Source organism: Chelon labrosus, assembly GCF_963514085.1.
Source record: "Chelon labrosus genome assembly, chromosome: 21".
Taxonomy (NCBI): domain Eukaryota; kingdom Metazoa; phylum Chordata; class Actinopteri; order Mugiliformes; family Mugilidae; genus Chelon; species Chelon labrosus.
Window position 1 is genome coordinate 1,314,652 of NC_140354.1, and position 25,301 is coordinate 1,339,952.

The following is a 25,301-nucleotide window of genomic DNA, read 5'->3' on the forward strand; positions in this document are numbered from 1 at the left end:
ATATTCAGACTGTAAACTCAAAAACATAGATACAACGTGTCAGTCTGCCGGGAACTTCATCAGTGTGGTGCAATTTGCCACTTTTCGATCTCGGCGTCTCTCATTGATTGCATGATTTGCATGACAGATATTGAGGTATGCTGTGTGTGAGACAGAACGATTTTTTGTGTGATTTGCCCCGCCTCCTTTGCCGTGCTTGCGCGAGACGTTGTTATGACGTCGCTGTGCGTGGTGGCCCGCTCGTGCTCGTACGTCCAGCACAGGTCCAGCAGCAGGTTGATTCATTCAGTCCACTCTGCGCTCCCGACCGACGGATCTAACGGGATTTACCATGGACCGGGATTCACTCGTTTTCCAGCCGCTTCCTCTCAAAATTGGACAAACGTTTCTACCTTTTCCGCAGAGGATTCTTTTCAATTCGGAATAAATTTTTCAGTAAATCTGGTTTAGAAGTTTGAAACTACCGGCGCTCTTTCGGTTTTCTCTAAACTTGTGTGGGAATGTCCAATCTCTCACCAAGCTAGCTTTTCTAATAACGGTCACACATTTCGACTACTGGATGTAAAGACGCTCTTTAAACTTATTTTGCTTAATTAAAAAAGAAAAAGAAAAAGAAACTTCTCCTGAAAACTTGTCTTCAAGGTTAGCTGGCTAGCTACGAAGAATGCTCTCTTCTGGACATTTCTCCTGTCTTGCTAGTTTTGTTGCGTTTATGTAAAATCTAAAAACAATAATGATTTCGGAGGAGAGAAGCAGCCACGTAAATAAACAAGCCCTCAACTTCCCGGTGGGTTTACTCATCCGCTCTCCCAAGAGGCGCCTGGCCAAACTGGGGAGGAAACCCAGCAATGGATCTGTCCAGTAAGTCCATTATACTTAATGACTGCACTTTGCTTTAATTACTTTTGAGCATATTAGCTTTTAAATACATCGTATATGCCGCTCTGTAATGTTGTTTTACGTAGACGCAATGGCACTAATATTGTTTTACTATATTTTCATATGTTCATACAGCAACATAAAGTTATGATAGTATATAGTGTGCTACAAACCCTTTCTAATTAATTATTGCTATGTATATATAGTTACTTATAATTGCTAAATAAGACTAGTTATTAATTACAGACTCCAAAAACGACCCATCAGATTCTGGAAATCAACTTTTCTTTGTGTAACTTAAGACTGAAGATAGCTTTTGATTTCCATGTGTCATGCGTAGCACAGAGAAAACCATGGAAACCCACTTAATGACTGGAACTTGGGGGTTCTGCCCTTCAAATAAGTACAGATATAGTAGTAGTAAGCCTGGTTGTTTTGTTTCCTATTAACACACAATACTTATTTATAATCTTTTTTGGGGTGTTGGGTATTTGGGGGTTATTCACTCGTCTTTATTGAATTCTTGTACATGTCCGACAGTGCTGTGTGCGATGGAGATGTCAATTTCCCTGCGGAAACCTCCCAAAGGGATCAGTAAAGTTCTCTGTCTGTCTATCTATCTATCTATCTAACTGCAACAATCAAAATATTGGCCACTCCAGCATGAGTTAATCTCTTATTCTGATGATTGTTTGGTCATTTTCTGGGACGTTCTCAAATAGAAAACCTGTCTGTTTTGGATCAGTGTTTTATATTGTTTTTCATTATTTTCAGAAATGTATATTTAATATTACTAAACAAAATGGTAAAGTGCATTATGAAATAGCCAATGTGATGATGCACACACTGCCATAAAATATTTCCATATTCTATTGAGAAAAAAAATCACAAGGAAAAATTGCAGCTGTGAATATGTCTCGTCTCAGGTCCAACAACTCTGACAGCGCTGTCCGCTCCACTGAGACCGTCGGTGTCCGGCAGCCGGCCAAGAGCAAAATCCGCCGCCACAACAACAGGCTTTCAACAGTTTTTAACCACAGCCCCAACCTGCGGGATGGCGGACGCCGCGTCCAGGCGGCGGGCAGTGGGAGCCTCCAGGCTGCTGACGACCCGGCTGAGCTGTCCAGCCAAATCTCTGTCCCTGGCATCCTGAAGATATTTGGGAGCGACATCTGTCAAGGGACCAACTACAAGAGTGTGCTGGCCACCACTCAATCCAGTGCAAAGGAGCTGGTGAAGGAGGCCTTAGAGAGGTGAGAGGTATCAGATGGTGCTGACATGTGTTGGATAGGCTACTTACGACAAGATTAAATCCAAAGAAATTGAGGGTCAGGAGACCCTAAACAACTTGTAGAATTTTCATCATGTTGACTGCACAAGTTAGCTGTTTATTAGGTATAAATGTCTAAAATTAGTTTGAAAGATGAGAGGATTTTGTGCTTTTATCTGTTTTATGCAACTGTACGTTGAATATCTTTGGATTTTGGATGATTGGTTGGGAAAACAAGCAGTCTGAAGACATCAATGGGGCTTTCTCAAATTGTGTTTTACGTTGTTTTTCACTATTTTCACAAATGTAAATTTTATATTTATAAACTAAATGGTAAGGCACATGGTAAAAAATAATGCTTAAGAATCTTGAGCCATGCTAGCAGATACATTTAGGACAACTAGTAGGTAAAGTAGCTCCAGGCCTAAAACCTGTGGGCTTACAGAACAGTTACTTTCCATCTCCTACTCTCACAGTCCTCCTTTCTGCTTTTGCTGTTCAGGTACTGTCTGGAAAAAGAGGACACCAACGACTATGTGCTGTGTGACGTGATTGGCCAGACGGGCACTGATAACCAGTGGAAGAGGGAGTGCTTCAGGGTGGTGGGTGACAACGAGAGGCCCCTTGTCCTGCAGTCACTTTGGAAACCCAAGGAAGGCTTCTCCAGACGATTTGAAATCCAGTTGCGAGCGAGCGTCCAGGAGCAAAGTTTAAAGGACAGAGACACAATTACAGCAGGTATACATGTCAGCTAACTCAAAAGAGTTGAACATGTAGGTTGAACTTATTTCTTGTCTTTTTCAAAGATCTAAGACTGTGCCATCTTCCTTTATGTAGATACTTAGCGACCCCAACATCCTTATGGCTGTGTAATCAATCACTCAGTCTGCATGGGAAGCTTTTATCCTTTTAGTCTTATTGCAGGCTAACAGCCTTCATTGTCCAGCTTATCACCAGCTAGAACAGGAGACATGGCAGGCATGTGAGAGAGGTCAGGAGGAAACAAAAGCTGCAGTGAGGGATAGAGGAGGTCAGAGCGGTCCCGCTCTTATCTTTGTTTTATTTCAAGGGCCCAACAGGTCCCCACGAACCATCAAGGCACTGGGCAGCTCTTCCCACCGAGCCTGTAGCTGCCACATTGTGGCCTCTCACTGCAATGTTATTCTTTCTATCAGAGCTCACTTCCTGCACACTGGGAACTCTACTGCCCTGTTGACTTTGGCACTAGTTCGCTGTGGTCCTCATCTGCACTGGACCAGCAGACTGCTTTGTTGATACTGGTCTTGGTACAGCTGATATCTTGAAGCCTCCTTCCTGATACCTACTGCACAATTTGATATAATTGTTTTAAAGTTAATTCAATATCTCAACTAGAGATAAAGGTCTCGTGTTCAAGTTAATTTTCCCATAACACATTGTTTACAGGAAGAGTCCTTCTGAATCAGGGTAGCTGTTTTGTCCTGTTTTCAGTGTTTCTGCTAAGCTAAGTTAACTTGCTGCTGTATCCTCCATGTACAGAATAATATTTTATGGCACGTTCTCAAAAGCTGCCTGAAATACCAGTATTCAGAGGCCTGCGTCAGTCAGACCTTGCAGTAGTTCTCATGGGTCTGTCATTCACCCGCCTCCTCCTCCTCTTCCACCTCTTCCTTCTCTTCCTCCTCTTTTTCCTCTCACCGACCGGGAAAACTACTCTTTACCTCTATGGGTTTTTAGGCACAGAGCCCAGTCTGTCACTGTGGTGCTGAACAATGTGGAAAACACCCATTTCCACAGCTGATAAGAACAGCAGAACACCGGGTGTGAAGCCAGGCTCTTTGGGCATTCCAGTGTGCTTAATGGCTCCAAATGAACTGAATAGTGTTTGTGTTATGTCAGGCCGACAGACCCTCTGTTGGTATCAGATAGAGGCAGCCACATCTCACTTTCTCTGCACATTTCCCCGTTTTCCTCTGGTTATGTTGCATTTGAATTGGCGCCAGTGCATTGAATTTTGGAGTTGGTTTGGTTGACCAGGGTGATTTAAGGGGGAATTCTGGTCACTGGAAACATTTTATAAACCTAACTTGTCCTTCTCCTGTTTTGCCTGGCCTGGGCTTAAACAATGGTAGACAGTGTACAGCTGAACGGATCAGTCAACCAGCAGAAAGAAATTTTTCAATCAAAACATTATTTAGTTCCACTCTTTTACATATTTATGTATGGATTTTGTAACATTTGTAGTAAGTACATGTTTTCCGATGTTATTACTCTCTTCTTCCGACATATCGTTTGCTGTGTAGGTCAGTCACTGTGAGTCGTGGCTCTCTATCGTCATGAATATGCAGCATTTAATTTTTCACATAGTAAACAGTGGCTGTCTACACACATTCAGTAACACACTGTGTCCTTGTGGATCCAGGTATCAATGCTCAGGCTCGTAAGCTACAGAAGAGCCGCTCCAGAGTTACTTCCCTGTTTGTGGACAGCAGTGGAGAGGACGCGGACGGACTTGGGATCTGGAGGAGCTTGAGTGAGATGGATCTGTCCACAATGGGAAAGGAAGCCAGCCGCGCCCAACAGAATGCACTCGGAGAGGATCCCGAAGCCGAGGCTGACAAGGAGGTGCTGCGGCTCGGGATGGAGAAGGAGGAGACGGAGAGTAGCGATGACAACACCACCCAGTACTCCATCCACCCACCTTTTGACTTCCCTTACTTTCTCCTGCTGCAGGGCTACAGCCACAGACAGGTGAATGAAAGAGGAATTATTGGTCATCTTATCAAGTATGTCACTTGTACTAGATTTCCAGATGAAACATTAAATACTGTAAAGAACAGTTTATGAGTTGGGGGTATTGGGGGTATTCTCAGGCCACTGGTGCGGGCAGCTGTCCACAAAATACACTTAGCCTGTTCTTTATTAAAAGCCTCTTCACTGATGCTAATTCCTTCATCATTCATTATGATATGAGTCGTCCTATTCCCCACAATGGAATGGGTGCACATAATTTACAGGGTCAACTTCACTTCTCTTCTCTTCAACTGGCCTACTATCTAGCTAAGTAACTTTAACAATATTATTATGTCATGTGGTCAGCGGTGCATCTACTGTTGGGCAACAAACTTGGATATATCATAGTGGAGAAATATATTAATCGTTGTCTAATTGGAATAACGTTCTGTAATAGAAGACAGCCATCAGCTCACATGGCACAAATAGCATGTTTAAATGAAGAGTTCCTCAGATTAGTCTCATGTTTAAACATGTGCAGTGAACTTGAAAATTGGCTTTGTTTGGACCTCACAAGATCCTTGAGCATCTCCTCGCAATGTGTAAACAGACAGAGACTTACACAAGCTTTTATGAGACAAGATGGAAACAAGTACATGAGTGTTGGATTGAGGAGCTTGTGTTAAGAACCTCAAGGAGAAAATCCAAGAGTCAGGGGGTCTGGCTTTGGCCACTTGTGTTATAACAGGACAGAAGACGAGAAAACATTCACTGGTTTTCTCAGAGTGACTCTTGAGTAGAACTGCAGAGGTGTGTAAGGACCAGGTGATCCTGTTCAGGCTTCCAAACAGGACGGGTTGTTTGTCATCATTTACCCAGTAAAGGACAAAGGACAGAGTGTTCACCATTCAGTCAGAAGTAAACCTGCTCAGGACGTTTTGCAAAACATGGAGATAACCCTGATTACTACACTGAAGCTATTCTCAGAGTATATAAACACTTTAACTGCTGTGCTGTAATCAACATACCAGTGCGCTGGGTTTTAAACTAAACCTTATTTCTAAGATATCATCATGCCTGTTGGTGTGTGATGCAGTTTGAATCGCTTGTTTACACAGCTCATTTTGCACTATAAACCAGTGAGGCAGGCGGTGGCTTTAGCTCAGCCCATTGCCAGGAACAGGAAGCGCTTTCTTGCAATGTTTTTCTCCTTGGTGGAGAATGCTGACTGTGCAGGATACTTGTAGCAAGCTGAGAGCTGTGGCATGGCTAAACTTACTCTACAACAATGGGCCAAATCAAAGGAACAGGTCAGGTGTAACACTGGTCATGAAACGGGAATGAAAGCTGGTGTTTAGGTTTGTTATTGGCAACTATGTTGACACACATTAACTGGAGAAACGGAAATAAATTAGGGATATACAGCTATACAGTAAATAAAGACAACACACAGGGCTTAAATACTTAAACATTACAAGTCTGTAGTTACAACAGCAAGTATTTTTAGGAATGGGATGAGGCTGCTTGGCTGTGACTAGCACAGAAGATACTCTTTGCCTGGCTCAGTCATATGTGGTGACCCTGAGGTCACGGACATCACTGACGTCTCACCAATAAGCCCTGCCATTCTTGTCTCACCTCACTCTGCCAGTTCAGGTTGTATTTTCACTAACTGATCCTGCTGCTGTTGACACGCACACTCCTGGTTCATGTCCAAAATGTTACACAAGACAATCAGTCACATCCTGCTTGCTGTCTGTCGTTTGAAACCAGTGTTTACTTTGAGAAAGTGTGATTAAAGGAAAGTTTAAGAGACTGGCAAAAAATGTATCATTCATTAAAGACATTTTATGGCTTGTAGCGTCTTCTGCGAGAATTGGTTGTTTTCTTGTTTGATATCACTGGAAAACAAATATCCTAGGGTATTATGGGAAATGTTGATGGGTATTTCTTTAGATTATCATAGATTAAAAGATGAATTGTCTGATTATTAGTTCCACCTAATAAACTGTGAGATTATTTTATATTACATGATAATAAACTGCATATTCATGGGTTTAAGCTGTACAATTATAATTGTATTTAAAAAAAATTGTTTTTGCAGGATTTTGTCATCTACTTGATGAGTGGGACCACCACCATCTTTGGCTGCTGCAGGGAGCATTGTAACGGAGAAGATGAGGAAAGATTAAAGGTGGACATTCTTCTGTTTGCTCCCGATGTATTGCCACAGCACTGTTGCGTCAGACGCCTGGACTCTAACAACCAAACCTCCACAGGAGAGCTCAAAAAGACATTGACAATGCTGAAGCCACTCCATGGTGCTCCTGTGACCCGAAATGGTTTCGTTCTTAAAGAGGAGGTAGAACTGAATCCAGGAGATTTGGTTGGCTTGGGGAAACACTACTTATTCATGTTTAAGGATCCTACCAGTTCACCAGGATCAGTCAATCCCCCACCTTGGATGACCAGGCTTTGCCCGAACTCTAACTCAAAGATGTCTTCTTGTTTGTCATGTGGCTCCTCTATTGTCATAAAAAGGAAGCCTTCACCTCCTCGTTGGAGAGACCTGGAAGGCACAGAGGCTTCGCTGAGCTATGAGCTGGATCAGGAGGAAAGGGTGCTGCAGGAGATTATGGACATATTGGACCCCAGTGGGAACGAACCAAAGTTGACGCCTGCTTTCCTGCTGAGCCTTTGTATTCAGCACTCAGCCTCCACCTTTGAGCTGACACACTTAAGGCAGTTGCTGCTCCGGATAGCCAGTCAGATCCAGCTAGTTATGTGGGTAAGGATGAAACTCTACACAGCACTAATCTCTGTGTATTCAGCACTACAATCCCCTTAAATGCAATCAAGTGTTTATTGATAACACACACAAATAGATTTTGAAATAGATATCTTATTTATATTTCTTCCTTTTCAGGAGAAAACAAAGGAACTTGCAGCAATCCAGCCAGAAACGTGAGTAGATAGAAATATGTGACAATGGCCAGCCACTGCTGCGACCATATATGTCACCTGACACCCGCAGTATTGCTGAATAAAACTTCATGTTTCTCCAGAAAACAAGGAGGTTCCTTAAACTGGTTGTGCAAAGAGAACATTTCCCACACATCCAGGACACAGCTGATTGTTTTCTCATAATCACAAAGCTGGCTTTATCATCCGTGTGGCTGAATTCCATTTTATTTGCTGATAAGGAAAGTTATCAAGGGTTTACAGTCTCATTCAGAGTTGTGGGTTTCAAGAAGAGCAAACTGGAGAATAAGGGACTTCCAAGTGTAATACATAACAAGACATTTTGACATGTTATCGTGGGAAAAGCAAAAACGTGGCTTCATAAAAGGTAGTGGAGAGTTGCTATGGTTAACTGCATAACATTTGGCTGATTTGCAGAACTATAGAGGGAAGTTCCTTTTTATGTTCAAAATGACTAAGGATTGCTGACTGATTCAGCGGTCAGAAATCAGTTGCAGCATTTCAGACGTGAAATATAGGGATGGTTATATTTAGACAGTATGGGAAAAAGTACGGCGCCAACTGTCATTTTCACAGTAAGTATTGTCTTGAAAGGTAAAAATCTGAAACCGAAATTTGAATTTTTCTTCTTTTTTTTTGCCACTATCTCACATATATTAATTTTTCGGACTAATTACCAGTGAAGTTTCTGTGGGATGATTCACAGAGACCCCTCCCCTCAACCCATAGGACCCAAAGGCCCCCAGTAACAACATTCTGTTACCAGACACCCTCACCCATTATCTGATGAGTCAGAACTATTTGGAGGCACAAGTGAGACCTACAATATTAGGAAGGTGGTCATAATGTTATGCCTGATCGATGTATTGTTGTAATAGTTCTTGTCATAAAAAAGACTCTGCACGCTTAAAATAGAACATCAGACATACAGCAATAACATAGTATAAATATACAGATAGCTATGTTACAAAATAACAAAACATGGGACTGAGATTTAGGAATAACAGATCTTGAAATAACAATAATAAGTGTTTTGAGGTGACTGGTTATCAAAGTAGTAATCGGTTTAATGTTGTGCTTTTACATCAGGAACTCCAGTGACGGGCAGTCTGAGCATCTTCAGCAGCTCAGCATGAAAGAGCTGATTCCAGGTCTGCAGCCATTGGTGTTGTGGATGGCCAACTCCATCGAACTGCTGCACTTTATCCAGCATGACGTTCCTCAGCTGCTGCCCTGGAGGCATGGACTGGACGATGAAGGTGGTTATTGTTTCAGCCTGTTACTATCTGACCTGTAGTGTGTGTGTGTGTGTGTGTGTGTGTGGGTGTGGGTGTGCGGGTGCGGGTGTGTGCATGTGCGTGTGTATTAATAAGATGTCTTTTTGTATGTTCTTCCAGGTCTGCTGGACTCTGAAATGCCATCTACTCGGACAGCCTGTGAGGAAGCCATGACAGTCCTGGAGGAAGTCATCATGTTCACTTTTCAGCAGTCTGTCTACTATCTAACAAAGGTTGGCTTCTACACATTCATATAGAAACTACAGACAATAATGACATCAACTTGTTTTACATCCTCTCTGACCTGTACAACCTGACTGTCGGTCACATGTGAAGCAGGAAATTGGACTGTGTGAAGACCACATTCTGTTTTCATTGAGCGTAGTCCAGACAGAAAGCACAATAACAGAATGGAAACACAAACTCTCAGTCAGGAAAGGCTGGTGAGATAGTGAGCAGGGTGTCTTTTCCACTGGCAGGAATATAAACACAGACAATCTTGTCTCTCAAGGTTACCGTGGCTTGTTGAATAACAAAACCAGAGATTTTGATTGGGAGAGATTTTTTAAAACAACAGGTGCTGACCAAGGGATCTACAGAGGAATTCAAAACAGACAAAAAATAGGCAAACAGTTGTACTGTACGGCCAGTATAAAAAACAACCTCCTTGCTTCACAAGCACTATACAAAAACTGCTTTAGTTATAGCTAATTGTACGTAATGAACTCGCATCAGAGTTTAACTCAGTCTTTGTTTTTTGCAAACTGACTCATTAATCAATTTTTTTTTTAAATAGACTTTAGCTCATTTTACAAGTTGTGTCTCACTTTCCAAATCAAAACTAAGACAGGTAGTAGCAGTAAATGGTTTTTAGATGACCTTCTGAGTTGCATTAATACAAGACTTATAAGGCAGTGCCAATGTCTCAGAAGGACAGGTTTTATTTTCTCTTTTGACCTAATGTGGAAGATGCTTTTGCAAATGGGTATATTTATTTGTGTCAAAATAAGAAAAGAGAACTGGAGTCAAATGCATAAGAGAATTGCCACAGAAAACACATATATTATGGAGTTCTCCTTTATCTGGAGAAAATGTTTGTCTATCCAACATTTCCCATCATCGGGAGACTGTAGACAGAGTATAGATTATTTTTTACAAACTACAATTTTGTATCTCCTGACTGTCTGCATAGAAATGGAAAGGGAAAATGTATTCTTAAACAGCAAACATCAGTGAGAGCATATGTAATTGAAATTAAAATGAGTCTAAGAGGGAGCCCCTTAGGAAAACCACAGAAGATGAAACTAGAGACAGACTTTGATCTGTTTTTCAAAGTATGAAAATTCATTGTAGTATATGTCTGGCATTGCTTTTGCGCATATGGATGACAACAGTTTAGTCTGCTGTTTTACAGGCCTAACAGGACACTCCCAGTTTGAGTTTATGTGACTTTTCCATGTTGTAAAACTGCTCTGTCTGGTTCATGCTGAATCCAGCTGACATCACAGCACATCGAGGGGATAAACTATACCATATAGAGTATCTTTGTACAGTAAGCCTTAAGTATGTGTCGGATTTTAAGGACATTAACAGCAGAAACACCACCACTCTGGACAGTGTATGTATGACCAGGAAGCAGGAACAGTCATGTGTTAATACTGTGTCATATCTCTATGTATTTTGCGTCTACTGGAAAATTTGTTTCTTGCTGAGGAAGACTGGCTGTCATGAGAGAAACACCCAAAACAGGAAAGGAAGGGAGGGGGTGAAAAAGGTCTTTCTGTTAATTTCCTGTGTAATGTGACTGAAGGTTCATAATGTCCAGACACAATTTCTTCACCTCTTATTCTCCTCATTCTGAGTATTTATTATTTTAGTTTGAACAGAACTTGATGTGGAAACCAAATAGAACAAGAGGAAGGGCAACTAGCTCTGAATACACAAAGGGTGTTTTAAATACTGTTTACCGCCTTTATGTCTGTAAAAAATCCTTCACCCTCTGTCTCCAAAAAAAATGATCATCACCTGTAGATCTGCAGAGCTTCACTGTAAGCTATCAGCTGACCGGTAGCCTCAGGCATGCAGGGTTATTGTGACCATCATGACCTCTTTCATTTAGGTTGAGGTCATTATCTTAGTCATAGTGGTTGATGTAATGCATGAAACAATGGGAGAACTGTGTCAGGAGGGGCAGCAGTGATAAGAGCTGACAGTAAAGTGTGTTAAGTAAAACAGCTTGCAAGATTCTGCACTGTTTGCAGGACTTTATCTATACTAAGCCATACTGAAAAAAATTCCTTCTTTCCCCGAAAAACACATTACCCTCCGTCATTTTTAAATTTGCATAGGTGCATTTCTGAGCTATTGAGAACTGAAAGAAGACACAGAGCTTTCACGTGACAAATGTTAAGTAGTGCTCTTTGTTTTGCAAATTTCCTACAACATTTACTGTACACACTGTGAAGGCCTTCCTCTCTTTCAGTCAAAATGCAATTATGTCTAGTACACAGCAGCACTAAATAAGAGAAAGATATTTCTCTGTGTAACTTTATTGCTCTGTACAATATAGTAAAATCAGTAATCTTGCAAGGGGGCAGGGAAGTTGTGTTTTTGTATTAACACTCAGCATTAACATCCAGTATCAGCCTTATAACTGAGTCTCATTTCCACTACGTAGTACCCTGGTATAAGAGAGTATCAAGAGGTCCATATCAGTACTCTGTACAGCATCCAACAGTGATGTTAAGTGTCACCACTCTTTCCACAGAGCATGTATTCAGCCCTGCCTGGTCTACTGGATGGGAACCCGTTCTCAGAGAGCGGTCAGCTACGAGTACCTGACGGGCTTGGTGGCATCCTGGAGGTGCTGAAGGAGGCGCTTAAGCTTCTCACGGCCTTCCAGGTGCATCCAGACATCTCGCTGCAACTCTGTGCCTACCTTTTCTTCTTCATCAATGCTTCGCTGTTCAACGCTCTAATGGAGAGAGGTGAGATCTCAACTTGGCTTTGAAAATTAACAGTTTTAAGATTTTGTCTGTTGCCTGTCTTTTCATTTTCTTCTCAAAAACTATTGGATGAATGAATTGATGTTAAATATGACAAAGACTCCCATGTTTACATTCCTGCAAGACTAATGACATTGTCACCACCCCCTATCGTCACTTAGCTTTCCAGCAAAGCTGAACTAAGATGGTGACAGTGGGAAATAATATTACATCTCCTAAATCAGACCTTGTCTTTATATGCTCAAACTTTAAATTGTGCCATCTTAATTTTAAAAGAACATTAATTAATTGTTGTGCTTTAGAAGTAAATGGCACACCAACATTATGCTCAACATTTCTCTAATTTAATACTGGTCGGTTGTTCAGGATCTGTTGCTGGATTCTACCAGTGGTCCCGAGGTGTGCAGATCCGGGCCAACCTGGACCTGCTGATGGACTGGATCCAGAGCATCGGTCTGAGCGATTTGGCCTCCGAGTTCTTCCAGAAACTTTCTGCTGCTGTCAATCTGCTGGCCACACCCAAAGAAACCCTTCTGCAGGTCAGAGGACATCCGTTTCTCCTTTCCTGTTTGTCTTACTCTGGGCGGGTGTTGCCTCGATAGCTGAGTCATTTTTACGCCTGAATGTTTTCATTGTCTTAAAGGTGTCAGTACGACTGTTTTAGTTTTGTATGTTCATATATTAGGTGAAACTGAATATCTTTGGGAAATTTAAACTTCATTTAAATCTTTCCACTGCTGTAGTTAAATACGTATCAATAACTGTAACCATAAAAGCTGACAAAAGTATTGTTAGTAGAAGCTTGTTATTGATTTATTGTTATAGTGCCCTTGAAAACAGATACTCTTAAACTCTCCTGCTTCCATTCACACTGATTAGATATGACAAAATAGCCGCAGGAACAGATTAAGTAAACACACTAAAATGTTTAAATTATGACATCATGGTGGAGTGTATCCTGTTAGCCAGAGTAATATGTAATGTATTATGAGCTCAGATTCTGTTTATTCAGCTTTAAGAGCTTGAATACCATTATACTGTTTAAAGACAAAGAAAGACGTTAGAGTAAACGCAGCATAACTTTTACAGGACTTTTACAGCCTCCATTTCAGTGTATGTTCAGGGATACAATGCTTTGTCCCTGTGTACATTTACTTCTGCTTGTGCTATGCCATTTCTGTGCTGTGGTAGCTTGCCAACTTAACACTTAATCCTTCCTTAAGCACACCATTCTCGTAGTTACCCATTCAGATCTTGTTTACATTTTATACCTCAGCAGGAAGCTGAGCTCTCACCTGGCTTGTTACTAAACATTGAGTCATTATGGGAAACCAGCAAATGAAATCACCCAGGAATGACATAAGGAGCACAAAGCTTACACAAAAGGTTATCTAGACCTATAAAAATAGATTCACAGGTGTATGACATCTGGAAGCACGATGTGTGTTGAATGTTAAACCTGTTGAATGTTTTTGATGTATTGTATGCTTTATGCAGTGTGAATGAAAAACAAGTCTTCCAGATTTAATCCTTTGTCAGCTTTGGTAAACATGTGGGTTTAGAGTAATGTGCAGTATTTATTAAACAGCATGCTGATGTGGGACGTAACTCAGTGAGGGATTACTGTAAATTGAAGGGACATTACTTAAGGACAGAGAGGCAGATTGATGAGATTGGGATGGAGGGGTGGGTGGCTTAGGAGTTTATATTTACACCTTCATGTGCAGCCTGAGGTCACAAGATTTCCAGAAAAGCCTTTTAACATCAGTTCTGCTGTTTCTGACTTTTTTTGTCGCACGTAGGCACATCACATGAGCTGAATGACTGTTTTATCTCCACCAGTCAAATGTTGTTCCTATAGAAGGGCTATAAACTGTTATTCACATGCTATGTTAAATAGAAATACAAATATTTACCTGTGAATTCCAGCTCTTTCACCTGATTTTTTTTTTAAGCTAATTGTTAATTCAAAGAATTAACTATATTAGATAGATAGATAGATAGATAGATAGATACTTTATTGATCCCGAAGGAAATTCAAGCATCCAGTAGCAGTAACATACATTGAACATACATTAGAGTTAACTTATAACACAGTAACCATACGCTGAAATTGACCTGAGATAAATGTAAATTTAAATGTGTACAGAAAAATCAAAGAAATTAAACATATGTAGTAAAATTAAACATTTGCATAGAATTTAAATATGTACAGAGAAATTAAATATGTGGAGGAGTTAAAACTCTGAAAGTTAAAAAATGTGCAGAGGAATTAAACATTTGCATAGAAAATAAATATATAACTGTGTTAAGTTAACCCGTGCTAATCGTCTATACAAAAACTATATAAAAAATAGAAAGTAACTAGAAATAAAAATATTTTATACAACTATAAACTATATTAAAAATATAAAGTCATATTAACTGTCTGTTATTCATTACACTGAGCTACACCTAGTTACTGTTACTATTTACCCTTCACAGCGAGTTATTTCAGCTATTTTCTTATTATGACGTAACTGTTGTCTGGTATTTTTAGCTAACTATTTCAGCTGTTTATCGGTTATTTTTGGCTAACCCAACACGTATTTATTTGTTACTTTAAACTTCAGCTGTTCAGACAGCTTATCCATTCCTTAGTGCTGACCTACACATTAACAAAATGCATCCATTACTTTAGCTACTTTAGTTATGCCACACATGTATCTTTTTACTTTGGACTGTTTTCAACCATTTATCTTTTATTACATATTACTCGTAGCTAGCTTTTACGATGCATACACTTTATTAAATTTAATTTCAGTTGTGACTAACTACTTTTAGATACTGCATGGCTAAATTGTTTTCCATTACTTTCAGTTAAATGTAAGTCATTTTAGGCACTCAGTTGCAGTTGCAGTACTGATAGAGAATAAAATATGTTATAATTAAGGTTCTGGATCTGATCACACAACTCATTTAAAGTTGAAATTCCTTCTCTGTGTTAGTGGGAACCGGGTTAAATATGAGGTCTAGATTTTTTAAGTTGACGCCTGTTTTCACTGTATGGCTCGCAGTCACAACACCAGACTAGCCGTTACACAGCTTTTGAGGGCCCTGTCTCATCTGGTCGTGGGATTGGATGGTTGCTAAGAAGCTGCTGGTTTTATATATCCCTCCCCATGGCATGAGGTCACTTTGTGGCTGCTACCAAAGAGCACACACCCTTGATAGATTTTTAGTTTTCCATCTGGAGTTCCGGGCTTTTAAGAACAGAAGTGGCTCGCTAGTAAATTATACCAGAGGGATGTGGCGTTGCTTGTTTTGCCAACAGTTTGCAGAATGCAACATCTAGGTAGTTATTTTAGGATAATATAACTGTCAAACATAAAATCTCAGACATAACAAACATCTACCTACTTCTACAAAGTAAAAGTTAAAATACACCTTCTGTTGAGCACAGAGTGGTGTCTGTGTGTAACACAGGAGGGCAGGGACCCGACAATATTTAGCTTATGGTCTCTATTGTGGCCCCGGCATGTCTGGGCTAAGTCTTACTTCCACCAATTCAATTGGAAACAGACTGAATGAACTATGTAATGTTTCTCTTGCAATAGTCACATGAATGGCACTGGCGAGTGACTCACCTGTTTCCTTATCCTTGAGCTATTCGCCATAACCATCATTAGATTAAATATTGTCTTTCTCAAGTGTGGTTGAGTGAGACCTGCTGTAAGGAAATAATGCCATTTATTGATAAAGATTTTTTACAGCAACCTGAGAGGCTGAGCGGAAAGAAAATGAAAAGCACTTCTCACAGTGTATAGAACAAGGAAGACGTGTTAATGAGTGATACTTGAATGTAATCCAACACTCTTCTTTTATTGGAGTGGAAAATAAACACAAAGAAAGTTACAGTGAGACGAGAGGGACACTTCAAGTGCTACTGTATTCATAAGTATGAAAAATCAGTCTGAGAACTTTTTTCCGATGAGGCTTAGTTACCACAGTTGGCTCTTGGGTGACAGGGACAAAAACAGTTTATACATCATAGAATTGCTTTAAAGTAGTTACATGTGAATGAGAGAGTAGAAATTACTGTTGCTTATGTGGAAACAAGTTTCACGAGGAAGTACTGGTTTCTGCCTAACTGTCATTCTCTCCACGGCGACAAAGAGCTTAAACCATTGGTGGAGGGCTTTTACATTTCTGCATTTTAAGATTATAGATAGATAGATAGATAGATAGGTTTTATTTGTCACATGCACAGTTATACATAGCACAATGCACAGTGAAATGTACTGTTGTACCTGCAGCCAGTAGTAAGAAAATATATAAGTACTACATTAAACAGTAGTTACTACAGTAAACAGTAGTTGCACACAAGGTAAGCGATATAAGTGTAATGTACACCGATAGAGAAATAGAATATAAAAAAAATAAAATAAAAAAAATGAGAATAAAAATAAAAATATCGACTGAATAAAAATATAGACTGGTAAACTTGGGTTATGAAGAGGTGCAGAATAAGTTTGCTTTATGCCTCTAATTATTATGTGTTTTCATTGTCGTTTTATGTTTGTCCAGGCTTCCTGGTCTTCTCTCAGGACTGAGTATGCTGCTCTGAAACCTGCACAGCTTCACCATATGCTGCAGGAGTACAGCTCTGGTAAGGCCTGCCCCACCGGATGGAGCCCATCACCGGATGATGCAGAGGACGCCGTCAGGACAGGTGAGCAACACTGACCAAGGCCTTTGTTAAGAGTTAAATATTTTTAACCGTTTGAATATTTTTTGCCACATCTGAGTGTAAATTTAATATTAATTCATTTGAAGATGTCCCATTGGGTTTTGGTAAGTCGAAATGCATAACATGCAAAATAATTAGCAGATTAATTGATTGTGAAAGTAACAAGACATTCCTGTCTCTCTCATCGTTTGTTGTCATCAGTTCAGCTTGTACATACTGTATACCTACATAAAAATAAATCACAATTTATTTCTAAGGTTGTCTACAACATCCATATATGTGTACTGTAAATGTTTCATCATAAAATTGGCTTTTTACCAAAGCATTTTCTGAGCTGTCCTTTCCACCCCGTCACCTTGTTTACAGTAAACCGCAGTAACTAGATTCCTTGTTCAGCAGGAATCAAGACAACCTATTGTGTGTGGTAGCTTGCATGTTCAAACTTGACACCAGGCATGCATGACTGCACAAGACTTCACAATAAATAACAGAGAACGCAACAAGTCTAATATATTAAACGAGAGCGCTGCTCTGTAGCTCAGACGAAATTGCAGTGTTGCCGAAACAACAGCTGGCAGAAATGTAGTCCATGTTGCTCAAGTTTACTGTGGAGAGAGACGTCACTTAACTACAGACAATGACCTGTAACAGAGATTGTGTTAACAAATTTAACCAGCTTAAAGTGAGTTTTCCTCTAGAGTAGTCCTTCAGCTTCATTTCACAGTTACCTCTCCCAGCGGCACAGCCACCACCTCACTCTCAACTATATTCACCTCTTACTTCGGTCAGATTTTCCACACCCTGCTGGGTCAAACATGAGCGACTGATCCAGCAGTCGCTCATGTTTGACCCAGCTGAAGTAGCAGCACCTCTAGTGTACTTTATTTATTACACTTAATTAGGTGTTAACCCAAATACAGCAGCTTTACTTAAATTGACCACTTCACTTAATTTCAAGCTGTAATTAACATCAGGTTGTTTGTGATGGATGATAACAGGCCTTTCCCTCTTCCTTTTATCTACAGCCGACATCCTGGAGAGCTTCGACAGCCACCCGCCGCTCATCCTGCCCAGCAACACATTTCACTTGGAGCTCAGTAAACCCATCGTGGAGCCGGCTCTGTTTGAACAGCTCGGCCATCTACAGGAATTCATTCGCCGGCTCTCCTGCAGTGAAACCCAAGCCGAGTCCAGTGTGGAGGAACAGGTAACGAGCGCTGTGACCCCATAGCTCAACAACATAACTAAAAGTCAGTGGCACACTTTGATGTTTCTTCGTCTGCTATTGATTAACTTTATATTGCTAAAACTCAGGCTCTCAGTGAAAACACCACAGACAACCAGTCTGCGACCTCACCCTCCGTCAGAGTCCTCCAGGACCCAACCCATCAGGGGGTCTCTGACGTGGCCGTGTGTCCCTATTCTGAGGCAGACCTGAACCGGACCTCATCTGCAGAGTCAACTCACACCCGAGGATCTCATGGTGACCTGAGCAGCTGTGAGGCAGTCCTGACCCAGAAGCTGAAGAGCCTGGAGCTGCAGAACACACTCCCTGGACAGGCCGACATGGGCTACCACAAGAGCCTGGCGCTTGACCCGTCCTGCCTGCTCACGCCGCCCAACACCCCACAAGGTATGGAGCTGGCTGAGCTGGAGGCTGATCTGCAGGAGGGCGTTCGCCAGCTAAAGAAAGGTAACTAAAGGCAAAAGTTTGAAAAGATATGCACAATATGATAATTTTTCCTCAGACTGCTTTAATTATTAGATACTGGTAAAGCACTGCAAGTACTTTCTAGGGCATTGTAAGAGGCAGGTTTCACTACTTTATCACCAAAACAATTAATGGATCAATTCAGTAAGTAACTTAAGTAATTAGTAATCAGTAATGAAAATAATTTTCAAGTTTCTGTACCAGATTAACCATATTCATTATCTGGCTTCACCAGTGCTTTAGTGGTATTTTAAAGCCACACTTACAGCTGAAAGACCTTAAATGAACCCTGACCGAAGCAGATGATAACGAAGGATAAGAATGTGCACTGAAACCAAGTAACTAAGAGTAAACCACACTGCCACCACACATGATGACAAGCCGGCAGCATCTGAAAAGGCCCATTCACGGCTTCACTTTCACACAGCAGGTTTTCATTCAAATGACACACAGCCCTGCCCCTTCAGCCCCAACCTGGTCCCCAGTTACCAACGTCTGGAATGAGATCACCAGCACTCATTCCTCCCTAAATCTCATTTACTTCCTCTGACTTATTAAGTAAAGTATTTAGAGACTTGACCTTGTGGACTGGCTGCATATTTGTCCCTGGCAGTTCCAGGTGCCCCAACATAAAAGAGGTGGAGTGCCTTCATCTTACTCCCTTCATCTTTTACTGACTCCTGAAGTCAGGAATTTCAAGTGGAAGGCTGCTCAGGGTGGGCTCACTGTGCAAAGGAAGGAGTGCTTCCTCTCCCACCCCTATTGTTTATAGACGCCTCCGTCATGAGGTCATCTGTAGGAGTAAGAGGGAGTTGCAGAGAAAATTATCTATCATCCTTAAAGTAAAATGATACTGCTATGTTTAACATTTTGGACATATCCACTGTGTTTCCACTAGCAGCGTCTGACTCATTTTTAATAGCCAGCGCTACACCCACATTAGTTGCAGTACACCCTGCCCTCACCATTTCTGCAGAAAGACTAAACTAAAAAAGTGAAGTACACCCTCAAAGAATTTTTGCTCAAATGTGGTTTAAAAACCAGTTACTTCTTATCACATTAATGTTTGTTAAGTGCTCATAGGTCTGATCAGTTTGTTAATAGTCTGATGCAAAAACAGCATGAGCAGCCAAAACATTAAAACCACTGAAAGGAGATGTAAATAATACTATCTTGTGACAATGTATCAGAGAGGAATGTATCAATGTGCTAGGTTTTGACCTGGCCTCCAAATTCCCGAAATCAAACTGATCAAGTATCTGTGGGATAATCTACAGAGGCCCCTCCCCTCAACCCTTAGGACCCAAAGGCCCCCACTAACAACAGACACCACACCACATCCTTAGAAGGCCCATGTCCATTCTCTGATGAGTCACAACTGTTTTGGAGGCACTAGGGAGACCTACACAATATTAGGGAGGTGGTCATAATGTTATGTCTGATCAGTGTATTCTTACAGATCTGTGTCCATTTCAGCCATACTTTGTCTTACCCTTTACACTACCATTTCCTATCAAGAGGAAACCTTGTAGTTTGACTGTGCATCTTTTAAAGTCAGTTTCAACCTCCTCCCCCATAAACCTATCCCTAGTCTAACATCTTTAATATCTTTAGAACCTTGAACCTAAAATATAAAACCAGATGAATATCATGTGTTTGTATTGAGCAGTCTTAATGACAATCTAAAACATTCAATATCTTAGACCTAAATATTATATTTATATAAGTCGTCTTCAAGCCATAAATAAATGAATACAGGTATTACATTTGCCTTAAGTGTTCTGTGTGCCCTGCATTACAGAGAGGAGAGAGTCTAGCTAGCTTTAGCTTTCCACAGCCATCCTGGTTCAAATCACAGCATGGTACAAAACCCACATTGTTAGTCTGAGCGGAAAAATGTAATCACTGGAGAACACAAAAATTGTGGGTGTTACCTCTGCAGAGATATAAATCAAACTTAGACTGAGGATTTTCTCCAACAAGTCAAAACTATACAATATATGTACAGTATAGGCTGATTAGTTACTTATTTTAAAATATCTTAGATGTCAGTCTTTAAAGGAAGTGCTGTATCTAACAGTTCTGTTTGGTCCAACTCTGACACACTCAGATCTGACCCAGACCTTCAAAAACACTTTTCTTCACATGTGATTTTGGTTTGACCTGTGCTAATGCGCCCCCAACCCCCCCAAGTATGGCAGTGCTCCTACAGAAGCAGTTTAAGCTGCAGGATTTTGTTGATCTTAATCAGATGTCTTTACTCTCATTGGTCACTTGTTTCTTTGTATTTTCTCTCTTAATGCTTTTATCAAAAGTAATTTGCTTAAACGCTTTGGGGATTACATTGGAACCAAGCCATCTGGCACATTCTCTGACTGTATATTTGTACTAGGAGGTAATTACATAGGTTAATCTGCACAGTTGATGCTTTTACGTAGATGTGAAACTAAGAATCTTCATTTATTTGGTGGAATATTTGAAAGAATATAAAATATGCTTTTCACTTTCTGTCAACATATTGAATAAATATTTGAGATATATGAGATTTAGACCACTGATCAAGAAAAATAAGGTACACATTTTCCTTTTTTTATGATTAATCAGTAATATAATTACCACCTTAAGAAATGCTTGTAAATCTAGAATATTTAACTGTAACATTATGATTAGAAAACTGAACTATTCTAAAATGTTAACAGAAAATCTACTGTATTTTTTTGCTTTTAAAGCATCTCACTTTTTATCATAATTGAAACCAACCTCATAAATGAATTAATTTTAAAAATGAGTTTCTATCATGGAACAAGTAAAAGAATGTTAAATGGCCTCAACTTTCTTCTACCTCTGTGATTTTGGCTAGCATCTAATGTTATTTTCAAAGTTTGGTAATCCTTTAATCTGGGCCCAGGAGTTACAGAGAGGTGGTGATGTCAGGAGAGAAAAGAGCAGTGGCCGATCCGTCATGGGAATTTACAGCTGGGTTGGTGCGTGGAATCTTAATCGGCTACGGCATTGTTCGGGGCAGGTCCTGCGTGGGGGGCAGACATGCTGCATGCTGGGAAAAGATGGAGGGGAGGAGGGGTGGAGCTGCACGGGTGGGAACGGGATTTTTTTTTGTTGGGGGGGGGGGCTACTGTTTCTGTCGTTATGACAGGACGACACACATCAGGCAGAGGAAGACGAGAAATGTTAACCTGCCTACAGTCTGTTTGATAGTTTAACATTTGTTTAATGAGTTAAATATCTAAAATAATAATAGATTCAGATCATCAGCTCCTCTTCTTTATCAGACTCTGAGCAACCCTTTTATTTGATCATGAGCTGCCTCCAAATGTGCAAGCTGCATCAGAAGTCACTGAAGCTAACATTGAACTTTTTTCTAAACACTCTGGAACTTAAAGACCAAAACTTGGGAAGCCTGTTTATATTTTGCTGCTGCCATTATTTCATTTGCCTCATTATATGTATGTCAGTGTTCACATAAACCAGACCTCCCATCTAAATCTGCCTCATTTGTAGTTGCAGCTCATATTGAAACACAGCGTTATATATTTTTATTCTCAGTCTTCTGTGACTGTGCACTACTCCTGAAGTCAAAAATCAAATTATCTCTTCTGTTCTGTGAGTTAAATGCAAACAGGCTACCTAATGACAATTCCAACATGCTGCATTCTAAATCCGTATTCAAATTCTAATATTCTTCTAATATGAATGCTAACAGATTTGACCTTTTCTGTGATCTGATGTGTTTCTCTGTGTGTTTCTTTAGCTAGTGCAAGTGCTGAGAAGAAGACAGGAGATGTGGAAGTAGAAGAAGACACAGAGGAAGTGTTCGCGGTGGAGCTTCACAGAGGGCCTCATGGACTCGGGCTGGCACTCGTAGATGGAACGGTACGAACGCACTGTAGTCTTTCATAACACTGATCCAAGTATTTACAGCACACTTACAGTTCTCATCTGTGTGCTAATCTGGGCACCTACAAAAATGCCTGTGTAGCTGCTGAGACCTCATGAAAAACACTAATCAGATTAGACTGTAAACTGCAGGGACTTTAACTCAGCACACTGCAACTATTAACATTTAATCACATCAAATGCTCCGACTGAATATCTGAGTCTGATCTAATGGACAAGAGGTAATATGGTTTGTTAATGAGTACTGCTCAATAGCAGTATTACACTGGTGTTTTTCGTTTATCAACAAGTTAACATCAAATTCAGCAGACACTGATGATAATACCAAAACTTGCAGATTTTTAGTCCAAAACCAAAGTTATTACAATACATCCTCTAAGAAGCTTACAATAAATATCTACAGCAAACCATACAGTAGTTGGAAAAGACGCAGTCATCTGGGAACCATTCACGTGTAAGTGGTAAGAGTCTGGACCAAAGCAGTGGACGCACCATCGTACTGATATTCAGCTAGCTCATCATCCTTTGTACGTCACCATAATCCCTTCATATCTCCTAATAATCAGATTGTTGTCTCTTGTTTTCTCTTTATACAGAAAACACCGCTGAGAATGAGTGGCATTTATGTGAAGTCAGTGGTTCCTGACTCACCAGCTGCCAAGTGTCAGAAACTGAGAACGGGCGATCGTATCCTGGCTGTGAATGGTATCAGCCTCGTTGGGATGGAATATAATGTGTGAGTATAAAGCACACACATGTTCACAGATAATTGCCTGCACTTTATTAAGGAAGCATTTCAGAGCACTAAAAAAGTCCTTAGTGAGCAGAAAACGTCATCATTCATCAACTTTTACATTGGAATTGACTCTCATCACAGCCAAAGGAGAACTACAGATTTAGAGCAGTTCCAAGAGACATTTAGGGACATAACAGCTGTTAGATTTTTTTTTAAACATGCTGATCTGGATGTGATTTTAAACTTGGTGAAGTGACAGTATATAGTCTGTAATAGACATGAAGGACAGACAGCGTTGCACAAATAAATCTAAGTCTGATTAGAAATAATAGAAATAGGGGTTTTAAACTTATATGCAGGTGAGATTAATACCTCTCCAGTCTCACCGCTTGTTGTTGTGTTGGTGTTCATTTTAGCGGGAGGGAGCTGATTCGATCATCAGGAGACTCTCTCAAGCTGCTGGTAGCCAAAATCGACTCAAAAACAAGCAGTAAGGCCTCAGCTACGACTAAATTCTGAAGGAAGGGGGATGGTGGACGATCAAGTGCAATTGGGAATACTGGAAGACATGAGGTTCTTAATGCCTGGAGCATCCAAAATCATTATTTCTCATAGGATGGGTTCCTCAACCAAAGGAAAACTGCTGTGGAACAACTCTATTTTTGTCTGTCAAGAACACTGAGACAATCAACCAAAGCCGCTGCAAACACAGACTGTGGGCGTTTTTCTGGCAGAGTTTTCAGAAGCTTGTTTTTGCTGTTCCAGCTTCTCTTTGGCCTATAAACAATCTACAAAATCTGCTCTGCACTCATAAGCCAGAAGGAGAAAATAAGCAACTGTGGCAATCTCAGTGTCTGAATACACAGTTTTCTGGCTAAAGAACATCGTCAAGCTGCGCTGGGAATCAGTCATGTCTGGCTTCAACTGGAATTATTTTGAAACTCATCTTTAAATTATGGTTATTTAAAAAAAACTGTGAAACTGAAAAGAAAAACCATCTCACCCAGTCATTTAGTCTGCTAGAGGAAAAGCTAAGTGTTCAATTTCCTACTTACTCAGATGTCTAACTATATAAAAAAAAAAAAAATGGATTCAGAACAGGCATGCTGTTGTAATACCACAAAATACAAATTTGTGGCATTGTGTTAATTTTTCAACGTTTAAAAAACTAGGTGTCTTTGTTTTTTTTTAACTTGTATCCTGAAGCCTCAGATGTCAAACAAATGTTTCGCCCTAGAGATTTTCCAGTCATTCAAAAATGGAGGCACCTAAGAGAGCTGACAGTATCAAAAGGTCAAAAACAGCTAACCGCAATACGATTAAACAGAAATGAATGCTTTCATGTTACCATGACCATTCCAGATAATTTAAATCAGTTAATCGTTATCACAAGGAGGAATGCAACTGATGACTATTGATTAAGCTTTCTTAGTGAGAAATGTACCACATTTTGCACAAAAAAAGTACAGGGCAGAATTATTGTCTAAAACCAAAACATATTTAGTTTATTGTAAAACTGGTTTCAAGAATATACGTATTGGGGCATTTCGTCTGGAAATTACTCATACATGTTCTTTCTAATGACAATAATATGGCTCATGACTTTCTAAAACAACACACTTTATATAGTTTTATATAAAATATATTCCACTGTACATATGAAAATATGAAGAACAAAGCGTGTTATTTCTTCCTCTGCTTCACACATAGTACATTTCTATGTACAGCAGATTTAATGAATGAAAGCTGACAATTCATAAAACATGTTCAGGCCTCTCATCTGGAAGCAGCTAATACATGAGGGACAACAGAGGATATTTTACATACAACAAACTGCTGCAGAGATCATATGTCTGTGTTTTCATCCTCCGTGTAAACAGTGTTAAAGTTATGCTAAGTGTTCTGTTTTGTAATATTTATATTGCGCAGTATTTTTGAACCTATGGAATAAATATTATTTTGACTTTGAAAACCATGCTCTTATGTCCGTCTGTTCCTGTTAACACACATTCAGCAGCAGGGTGGAGTTGAAGCTGGTTGGAGCAGTGGGGAAGCTGCTGGGTGTGTCGACTGCATGGCACGCTT

The 25,301-nt window shown here is 40.2% G+C and overlaps 1 protein-coding gene across 1 annotated transcript; it reads left to right on the forward strand.

The window, feature by feature from the left end:
- On the forward strand, positions 1–25,301 carry radil2a (Ras association and DIL domains 2a). Its single transcript, XM_084569895.1, has 16 exons — positions 1–861; positions 1,806–2,132; positions 2,652–2,887; positions 4,551–4,879; positions 6,966–7,649; positions 7,788–7,825; positions 8,933–9,102; positions 9,241–9,353; positions 11,888–12,107; positions 12,492–12,664; positions 16,692–16,836; positions 17,880–18,061; positions 18,169–18,547; positions 22,335–22,456; positions 23,077–23,216; positions 23,633–25,301. The coding sequence occupies exons 1-16, from the start codon at positions 734–736 to the stop codon at positions 23,733–23,735; spliced, it is 3,489 nt and encodes a 1,162-aa protein (XP_084426021.1). The 5' UTR covers positions 1–733; the 3' UTR covers positions 23,736–25,301.